The 11,293-nt window shown below is 36.5% G+C and overlaps 1 protein-coding gene and 1 pseudogene across 1 annotated transcript; both read left to right on the top strand.

Annotated features, from left to right (window-relative positions):
• The first annotated feature begins 8,400 nt into the window (after nt 1-8,400).
• Nucleotides 8,401-9,455, top strand: LOC118755273 (annotated as a pseudogene).
• Nucleotides 9,456-9,894: 439 nt separating this feature from the next.
• LOC118755274 (putative nuclease HARBI1) lies at nt 9,895-11,159 on the top strand. Its single transcript, XM_036490121.1, has 4 exons — nt 9,895-10,013; nt 10,068-10,509; nt 10,580-10,715; nt 10,828-11,159. The coding sequence occupies exons 1-4, from the start codon at nt 9,895-9,897 to the stop codon at nt 11,145-11,147; spliced, it is 1,017 nt and encodes a 338-aa protein (XP_036346014.1). The 3' UTR covers nt 11,148-11,159.
• The last annotated feature ends 134 nt before the right edge of the window (nt 11,160-11,293 follow it).

Here is an 11,293-nt window from a genome sequence, read left to right as displayed (position 1 = left end):
GGAAATGGCTGGCAGGATCACCTGACGCAACTGACTGGAATAATATCCTCAACAGTCAAAACGAGGTCATCGAAAACAATAACCACCAATACAAAATCAATAAAAAACTATTCACAACTACGCAAGAAGTCCTGAAGAAAATCGACGAAGTGGTGGACCGCACCAATTACGTAGCGAAGGAAACCGAATCAATAGAGCTCGAACAAAGCGCACTTCACAACATCCTGCTAGTTCGAATGAGATAGTGCGGGCATGCCAACTAGCAAAACACGGAATTGTCAATACCAATTTACTCGACACAGGCGAAGTCAACCAGATCTTATCAGAAATAGAAACTCTTCCAAATCAAAATGTCATCGAAGCAATCGAATATGGCGAACCATCTGTACTTACAAACGGGATACTACTCATCTATGTCCTCTCAATGCCCAAAGTTACGGTTAGCAAATATAATCTCCTCATTACTCGCGCCGGAATCTACGAAGGCAAACAGCTTGACCTACAATTCGACAGGATGCTCGTCAATCAGAAAGAAAGATACGGATTGACGAAGGATTGTTTAATGATCAGCTCAACCACAGTATGTAAAGCAGAATCCTTGATCAAATTGGAGGAGAGCGACTGCTTACCATGATTGCTAAAAGGAGGAGAAGCTAGTTGCCAATTCAAGAGGCGAAATGACACACATATAGAATTAATAAACGAGAACACCATTTTCATCTCCAACTACCAAGGCAAAATCAGGAGCAATAATGGTTCAGAGGTAATAAACGGCACATATGTCATCCAATTGAATAATGAAACAGTTAGAATCGGTGACCAAGAGTTCTCTAGCAGCGAGGCGGTTACAACGCATGCCCTGCCATCTATACTATCTAACGTAAAGAATCACACCACGAGGATAAACTTGGAATATGTCCACGACATCACGATGAAGAACGTAAAATATTTGGGGTATGTTAATGAAAAGATAAATTTTTCCCTCATTACAGAAGCCATTTCAATCCTTGCAATACTATTCATTGCCGGCCTGCTGTGGAGATGCTACACCGAAAGACTAGATCTGCCACCGGTCCAGATTCCTTCACATTGGACAGGAAATGTCAGCGTTAACAAAATCATCAAAGGAAAATCCGCACCCGAACTATATTGCGTAGATAATAGCCTACCAGTTACAGCGATCAGGGCCAACATAACATCGGAAAGCCGAAATAACTCACTGCAAAATTTTACCCCCTCACGATTTTCAACTTTCAATCTACGGGACCTAGATCTTTAAAGGGGGAGGAGTTATCTTACCTGTAATACCAATACCGATCAATGGCGCACCCTTTACTCACGTTGCCAGGCATGTGACCATATTGTTGCACTTACTAACTTTGCTGACGCGGCACACGCGCAACCACCGATCAGGTCAAGTATCGGAATTATTGAAATCATGGGAATTGCAATATAAGCAATTCCTGTCTGCACGCGCAAGCCCCAACTTGCGAAATGTGGGAACTGCAACCTTAGCATAAGTAGTTAGGAGAAGGAGGTTAGCCAGTAAGTCAATTCATATGTTTTAGGCAGTTAATTTTGGGACGTGCAAGCGACACGTAATAAATTGTGATAAGCTCAACTCGAGTTGTCCGTCTTTTAATTACGGTTTGAATAGTATCGGCGAACAGTGGGTTCGCCGCACCTTTAATTTTTTATATCTCTCGCGACACGAGAGATTAACTTACATGTTTATTGAAATACTTTAATTAAATACCAAGTACAAAAAGTATTTACTTGTGTGTATTGCTTAATTAAATGTGATAAAATTTAATTAGAATCAATGTAATTTCATCATTTAATGTAAAATTGCATTTAATGACTACAGACTTATTACTAAAAGTGAAGCGTGAACAATTTAAATAAATGCCACATTATCTTAATAAACTAAAAATGTGTTAATATTTTTGTCTAAATATTTTTTAGGGCTTTGTGGGTATTTTACTATTTTTAAATTTAATTATAAAATAATTCCAGATTGCTCTCTACTAGAATTTAGTTGAATCGAAAATAAAACATCGATTAATTATATTTAAGTGTTTTCGTCATCAATTAACTGTAATTTTGTTCTGTATTTCCACAACGTTTGAGACATCGTGATTTTAAAGATATTCCAGCACCAAATTTGCACAGAAACACAATAAATGATAAATTTATAAACGTTAAAGATTACTTTTTCTGTGATAAAAAAAGCGGTAGTACTAGGTACTCATGAAATTTGATGTGTAAACATATGCGAACGGCAAAGCATAAAAGTACGTTTACATATAAATATAATTTAATCAAAGCTCGTTGTGCTTGTCAAATTGGTTGTGCTTGCTATTCACACAACTCGAGGAAAAGTTAAACTTCTTCTCTGTGCCACCGTGGTCACTTTTTTCTGCAACACATATTATGCCATTTAAATATATTTTAACTGAATATTTTATTAAAAATACCTTTACAAACCTATTTTCCTTACTAGGGTCAATTTTTGTTTACTTTAACATTTGACATTCCTCCTCTTCTTCGCACTTATAATCGATAAAACTATTTTGGACACCAAAAAGTTATCGGTTTAATCTAAGATATTTTTAATTATAATTTTGCATGGCTAATCTCTTTTTCTAATAAAAGATTAGGGAATTAAGCTCGAAAATTAGGATAATCTTTTTATATGTAAAGCTTTTATTAGGTGATTCAGTTACATACATACAAATGTAGGTTAGGTTAGAAATTAAACATTAATTTCACTTAATTTTATTCATTTTGCTGATTTAATTTTTTTATTCATTTTCATTTTTAATTATTTTAATACATAAAATTATCGGTATGATTGATAAAATATACTTGTATATACTTGTCACTCAAGGGCGTTGAAATATCTTGGAAACACCGCATCAGTTATTGTTTTTGAGCTTTTAGTTTTAGCATTTCTATTTGTATATATTCCTAAATCTATTTTTTTTTTCGGGATATAATCTGTGGTTCATGTAAATGCAGTTCATGTTGCAGGATTTTACCCGATGCTTTTTTAAATGATTTCAGTATTTTTTAAAATTTTCGTCTTGCTTTTTTATCCAAATAGACAACTAAACCATCTACGAATATCAAAATGCATGTACGGAGTTTAAATAATCGGAAGTAATAATCAATTGGAGCGCATTTCCTCTTACTATGCATATGCCTAAATGTATGCAACCATTTGGCAAGCAAACACAGGGTGCTTCTAATGAAAATGAAAATTTTATGCTGAAATACACATGCTAAGCCCTTCGAAATTTTGTGCTGGAATATGCGTTTCAGCTTCGCAAATTTTACCCCTACCGAAACCGAAGATGTATACACATCAAAAATAATCGATTAACCCTGATAAATACACTAAATAGAAAAATCCCCACACCTAATTTTTCTTGATAATCGTCACTACGATAATCACTTCGCTTTTCCTCCCCAATCACTCCGAAACACTTAACTTTTTATGTGTTTTCACTTCGCTCGAAAATCAGCAAACGGCAGCACTGCGCGTTCTCATCGTTACGCTCTTGCTTGTATATGTACACGCGTGTGCGTTTGAGCGTGTGCTCGTTCTCTGCCCATGCCTGTTTATGAGCAACATACTTTGTCAAATGCTTTACCGAAGTCGGTATATATAACATCCACATTTTTGTTTTCACTAAACGCTTTTGAGATATAGGTTGTGAACTCAAGTAAATTTGTTGAAGTTGATTTGCCTTTGCAAAACCCATGTTGACAGTACGAAATTGTAGAGGAGATAGAATGCGTCAACTTATTTGTAATAATTGCTTCAAATAATTTAGGAATTGCAGAGAGCTTAGCTATGCCTCGATAGTTCTCCACCGAGGACCTGCTACCGCTTTTGTGAAGCGGGGTTATGAACGATTCCTTCCATACAGTTGGAAAGATGCTTTCTTTAAGAGAAAAATTAAATAAGGCTGTTAACGGCTCATAGAAATGATCAGAATACAAGAAAACAAGTTGGGATCTGGGCAGGACCATAACTAAAAGACTGCTTTAAGGACTTCAGGTAAACTAATACATTATCGGGAGATATTATTGGGGTATGTATTGAGTTAATTGGACTCAGTTTAAAAGAATAGTCAAAGTATGCTTGGGAGTTTATGGAGTAATTGGATTTAAAAAACTGAGCGAACATGTTAGAAATTGTTTGATTATCACTAGAGACGGTATTTTGATACTTCATGGCAGCAGGAAACCCACGTACATTTCGCTTGGAGTTTGCGAAATCATAAAACGATTTGGGGTTATATATTATACGTCGTTTGATTTTACACAAGTAAGCTTTATAACACTTTTTATTTAGTTCAAAGAACTTGTGACGCAATAGTGAGTATTTTACATAAAATGAGTGTAAACCGGTATTTTTTGTAATCTGAAATAACGTGACTTTCTGTTTTTCAAATATTTCAGTTCTTTAGTGAACCATAACTGTGTTTGTTCTTCAGGAACACACATGCGTTTCGGCACATACTTTTCAAATAATTGATGTACAGTAAAATTAAAATGTGTAACGCTTTGCTCAACCTTTTCTTTGTATATAGGCCACGACAATTTAGACAATTATTTAATAATTTTTTTTAAGTTGGCTTTCGAAAAATCAAAGCGAATATTTGGTTCGTATGTTTGGATACCACGATTTTGACCATCGTTTATAATTTCGTAAGATATCTCAATAGCAGGGTGGTAGACATCTTCGGGCAAAACTAGTGGGTCACATTTATTTACAGCGGACTTAGATGCATCATCAACATAAACAAGATCTAATACTTTGCCAAACTTATTGCGAAGTAAATTAACTTGATTTAGGCAGAGTTCAGCCATCTCCTCAAAAAATACGTTGTTGCACGCACTAGACGAGAAAGGTACGACATCATTGTCAATGATGTTCCATGATACATTTGGTAGATTAAAGTCACCCAACACAATCATTGAATCAGAGGGTTTAATCATTGAATTAATTGATTTCAGTAAAGAAACATGTTGTGAATACACGGAAGAATCAGATCGGGGAGAAATATAGCATAGAGATAAGTAAGTAAACCCCCTTCCAACCTGTGTACGAAAGCATTTGAATTCTGCGGATTCAATGTGTGAAAGATTAACCTCTTCAGATGGAATTGAAGAGTCTACGGCAAAAAGTACGCCCCGCCGATTCTATGATTATTTTAATTTTTAAAATCAATATTAATATTGTTACTGATCGCATCTTTTTTAATAAAGTTACTCAAAATTAAGAGATAATGTGCTTTGATAGTTGCATATAAGTATGGCAAACGAGAGCTTAGATCTTAGAACTCTTTGTTAAGATTGTTAATTGTGAGCAAAATATACGATAGAAATAAAATATAGCATTTGGTTTTGCAACACATTCCTTCTGCCAGATCTGCAGACCTTCGTAAAAGCAGGAAATAAAATAAAGTTTCAAACTATCCCACTGCTCACTATTCCTAGCACAACGCTTCCTAGCGAAAGCCATCGTGTTTGAGATTTTCCCAAAATTTTGTGGGGTTTTACCGAACAGTAGTTCAGTTCATGTATCCTCTTTGGACTATGGGAAAAGAAACTATATATGTTGCGGCACAGTGTCTCAATGCTTTTCGGCAATTTTTTACAAGCGTAGCTTGAGCAAAGATGTAGTGAGTGGCATGTGTACTTTATATAAAATAAATCGGTTTCTGCACTCAATAATGTTTTCAGCCCGCCCAAGCCTCCAGCCATAACATTGGCTCCATCAGTGGCAGAACCAATTAGGTTTCTCATTTTTAAAGGCAGGATTGGCAAACGCTTAGAAGGTACAATTGGCAAATATTTATATGCAAAACGATGTTTAAAAGATATATTTTTATAATTGAGAATTTTGTTTACACGGGGGCGATTGGGGATCACGCTCCGGTGTAAATATAGCAGAAAGAAATAAAAAAAAAAACAAAGATATTTCGATTTTAGTGATTAATGCTATACAGGGTCAATTTATTTCAATATGTGCATATATAAGTTGGGGTAACAAAATATTTAAATATCTTTGGACGGGAGTGGCCTGGTAGCTGCTGCGCTCGCGTTGATCTTCTAAACCGAAGTGAAGTAAAAGGTTTACGGGACCTTAACTCGGACCGCCGGACAGTAACTGACGTTAAGGGGAAACTTATCGTAAGTTCATTATCTGGCGGTCAACCGCGCGTATTAATACATGTACGTATGTATGTGTTTGTGTATACACATAGCCATATGCTTATACAGACTTAAGCACGTACATATGCTGGCATTAGGGCTGTTCGAAAACAAGTCAAATTTAGGCTGAAAGCCTAAACATACCGGCCGCCTTGCGTTACGCAGCATCTGGAAAATACCTTGCTAGGATGCAGCTACCAAGCTCACCGGAGTTAGCTTACAATTACATTCATTTTAGTTTTCTCAAAATTGTAAAAAAATATGGCTTCGGTGACCAGCGCGTTGATGTCCGTTCTTCTTCCTACTGCTGGGAGAGGAAAGAGAGAAAAAAAGGTACAAATGTGGTCATATTTCAATGCACTTTATTGAGAAATAAAGGGTAAAAATAAATATGTCTAAAACATTAATTGTAAAATATATACATTCAGAATAAATATTAATGCGTTATTAATATTTTAGTTAGGCGCGGTAGGCGCCCGAATGTATTGTTTGCCTGGTTTCCGCTCCGCGATGTCGTCTCGCTTGATGGCGTGGTCGGAAAGGCCTGCTTTCCCATCCCGCCATCCTTAGATGTTCGTGTCGTAATAAAGGTCGGAAAGTCAGAGTTTTCGATCCCCTGTCAACGTTTGGGCGGAGAGGCCGAGTCTCGGCTCCAAATTCAATATTTTTTGCCATCCGCTCATATTGGATACCATTTAGGTCGCTCCCCTATCAATGTTCGGGCGGAGAGGCCGAGTCTCCGCTCCAAACCCAATATTTTTGCGATCCGTTCATATTGGAGACCATTTATTTAACTATTGTTGGGTGGCGAGTAATTGAGGCGGTAATTCTTTAAGTATTTGGCATAGTAATTTTCTTTATTAGATAAATAAGTTTCGGCCAGTGTGAACGTCGCATTATTTTCAATTATTTGTCTTCACAAACTAAGACGTGTAAATACGGCTTAATGTCGGTTTGCGACCCACAAAAATGAAGGGTGGATCGCACAAGTGCCATACATTCCATTATGCATGAATGCATTGGCAAAGTTAAATTTGTATCACATCGAAAAATGTAAATTGCATTTATTATGTTTGGAAGTGCCAATATTAAGTGCTGTTATGAAAACGATCATTTCCAATAATGAGTTGATCTACTAATATTCGTAATTAGCAGTTCAAGTTCATTGCATGAAGTTGTCGAAAACGTATTAATCTACACTTGGAGAGTTTTTAGCCATTCTCGCAACCCAACAACTAGCCTGTCGCCCAAAAAAAAAAATTTGGATGCCACTGTAGGTGATACTCGGCTATAAACAGGGTAGCTCATATGCTGCAGAATTCATAAGTTGAATTTCAGATTTTATTACAAAATGTCTTATTCCCTTTTGAATTTTACGTAAAAATATGTGAAATAACTACAAAAAGTTAGTGCGTTGATATTTCCTCATGACAATGCCTCTTTAAGTGCGTAAAATGTATTTATGTTAGCAAAGCTAACGATTAAGGGCCGGTTACTCAATGTCTGGTTAACACTAATCTCCGGTTAAACATAGTTATCGACGTTACCGACTCCCTGTTGTATTCATGGAGTCGAAGACGTCGATAACGATGTTTAACCGCAGATTAGTGTTAACCAGACATTGAGTAACCGGGTCTAAGAATGATTGATCGAATGGTGCGATGGTATGCATCAACATATGTTTTTTTTCATTTATGGAAAATCTACCCTATAATAAAGTTTTAATTCATGTCAATATTTAGGTATGGATGACGATGATCTTAATGAAAATTACTGTTTAAGTTAACGGTTATTACTTTGATCATTATGTGAAATAATCCAATTTTGTGATATTGCGAATGTGAAAAAGAGGACACCCGGCTACTACGAAAATTTGTTTTTACCCAATTGTTAGAGTGGTGCGTACTAAATAATTTGAGTAGTCTGAGCCCTGTTTCACACATATGCCAATGAAGAAAATTCATTCTTTTCATTGGAAGAATGGGATGGAAAGTACATTCATATACGAGGGAGATACGCAATCGCAGGTAAGAAGGTTGTAGAGGTTGTAAAAATTAATAAATTTAATTTGTAATTAACACTAATATTTTTTTTCTTTTCAGACTCCGAATTAAGCAGTGCACGGCAGTCCGCGCGATTGACTTAATATATGGATTTCTTGAAATATTCAAGTTATAGCCGATATTCTTTAAATTGATGGTCGCTTTTTGGAAGGCGGTGGCCAAATCCTACGTAATGCACTCAATTTGAGCTGTGTCCTTTGTCAGCCAATAAGAGCCTTGAATATACGGGAAAATCGGCTCAACCCGGGACTTTTAAATCAATATTTTTTTTTGATTGTAACCGCACCTTTTTGGTAACCGCATGAACTTAACTGAAATGGGGTTTCAGCCTGGTTATATCAAATCGGGGGAAACACGGTAGACACTCGGACGGCTGCAAGCGTGGCACTCTTACTGCAAGCTGCGTCACCTGTGCTGATGTTTGGTCGCGGCACTACCGAATTGGAGAATGTAGTAGGTACAAACGTAGGCATAGCGCTCCAGGTTGATACTATGACTGGAGTATTATGTCCTGATTCAGCGTGGATACTACCCACGCGGTGGCGGACGATGTGAAATTTTAATACCTTCTGAGCGTAATATAAAGGCAGTTACCTTAACACACTTTGGAACAATAAGCGAAGTGTGTGGTTGGTGCTTTGTCGTGGGTAAATTACCAATGGGTAATGAAAAGAGGCCGCAGAAAAGGAGTTGAAAATAATTTTTTTAATAAAAAATCGCGCGATTTTTTATTACAAATTTTCGCCTGCGGCGCTTTTTCCATAAAAATCAATACTTCGATAAATAACTGTAAACCATAAAAGTAGGGCTGCCATGGTATAGCGAAATTTGAACATAGTTTAAGTATATACAGTTATAAACCTTTGTGAGTACTCCTCGGTAGGAATGTTCGATATCGTATCGAAGCTCGAAAATAAACGATCTGCTTCTTTTACCTTCAGGGATTTTACAATTTCGTCGATTGCAGTGTCGAACTTGTCATCCACATAAGATTTGTGAAGTACGGGAACAGGCTAAGTATATACAGTTATAAACCTTTGTGAGAAGTCCTCGGTAGGAATGTTCGATATCGTATCGAACCTCGAAAATAAACTATCTGCTTCTTTTACCTTTAGGGATGTTACAATTTCGTCGATTGCAGGGTCGAACTTGTCATCCACATAAGATTTGTGAGCTGCACGCCGCACAGTTTTTCGACTATATGGAGGCAGATGGAAATAATAGTACACCTGCACCGATTTCACTGAAACTTGACATGCGCTCTAGTTTTACTTAGAAATAGAGAATTATGAAATTTTATAAAGATGGAATAATTGCCACGCCCTCTACTCTTGTGGGCGGAAACATTAAAGTCCCTATTACGGTTTACAACTCAACTCAGTTGAATTGAAATTGAAACAACTCAACTTTAAAACAACTTAACTCTTTTTTGGCATTACGAATTACAACTCACTTCAGTTGAAGTTGTATTGATGTTGCCAACCTAAAAAAGTGACGATTTGACAGATAATTAAACAGCTGATGATTTTGTGGCGAAAAATTAAAACAATATACTTTACTTAAGGTGTACGAGAGAGTGTTTTTTTTTCAAATAAAAAGTAAAATGGACATAAGCGTTGATTTATTTTACAACGATGAAAATTTTGGTCCCAAAACTGATGTGCTGCGCATACGGAAAAGGCTTCGTGATCACTCGAATCCTTTGGAACTTCCAAGCACCAAGTAAGAAAAATTGTAGCGACAATTGAATGGCATTTTAATAATTTTTTTTTGCAGATTCATAAGCTACTTTCGTTTAAATAAGGAAGCATTTGTCTTTTTGCTAAACGAGATGGATGAACATTTCCAGAAACGTGTGCGAGGAACGGCTGTACCTCCCATATTGAAATTATGTGCAACTCTCAGGTTCCTTGCTGACGGCAGTTATCAAAAGTGCAGTGGAAATGATTTTAATGTTGGACTGGCGCAACCTACAATATCTGTAGTTATTAAGGAGGTTTTAAATATAATTGAGCAGCATATTTGTGGAAAATGGATTACAACCCAAATGACTGAAGAGGAGCAAAACGCGTCAAAAATTGCATTCTATTCAAAAAGCGGATTCCCCGGAGTAGTGGGTTGTATCGATGGGACTCACGTTCGCATCATTTCACCAAAAAAAGAAATGCAACATCTTTATCTAAACAGGAAAGCCTACTACAGTTTAAACGTCATGATTGTAAGTGAAAATGTAAAAAGCAAATAATACTTCAAAAGAAAATGGTCATGACATCTATTTCGATTTCAAGCTTTGCGATTACAAAATGGCTATCCGGTATGTGGATGCTAGGCACGCGGGCGCAAATCACGATTCCTTTGTTTTTAACGTAAGCGATTTGAAAGAGCATCTGCAGAGAAACATACAGAGTAATTCCTGGATTTTAGGTAAGACTGGTCATTAGTATTTAATACAAAAATAGATTGTTTAAAATATTCCTTAAAGGCGACGCTGGTTACCCTCTACAAACTTTTTTAATGTCTCCTTTCCGCATGGCAGAAGCTGGTTCACCACAAGCTCGCTACAATACAATACACTCTAAGGCTCGAAATATTGTAGAACGGACGATTGGAATATTGAAAAGCCGATTTCGTTGTCTTTTATCTGTGCGTGGCTTACATTATTCACCAGCAAAATCTACACAAATTGTGAACGCTTGCTGCGCTTTGCATAATATTTGTCAACACTTTCGCGTGGAACTTTCTGAAGAAATTGCAACCGCTTCAAGTACGGAAATAAGCAATGAAAACCTGAACATTGAAACAGAAGACGAGGATGCCGCCAGAAGAATTCGCAATAATATTTTGTTATCCATTTAATAGAAATAAAAAACTCTAACTCCCATTTAATTATTTGTACTTCATTCAGTCTTCTTTTATTTTCAATGGTTAAATAACTTATACTTAATATTCATTAAATATCACTTCATGTGCTCTTAAAATTAGGTTTTTCAAAATAGTTAATT

Source organism: Rhagoletis pomonella, unplaced genomic scaffold (assembly GCF_013731165.1).
Source record: "Rhagoletis pomonella isolate Grant_MI unplaced genomic scaffold, Rhpom_1.0 Rhpom_scaffold_05766, whole genome shotgun sequence".
NCBI lineage: Eukaryota > Metazoa > Arthropoda > Insecta > Diptera > Tephritidae > Rhagoletis > Rhagoletis pomonella.
Note: the sequence above shows the minus strand (reverse complement) of the source record. Positions and strands in the feature narration are given on the sequence as shown.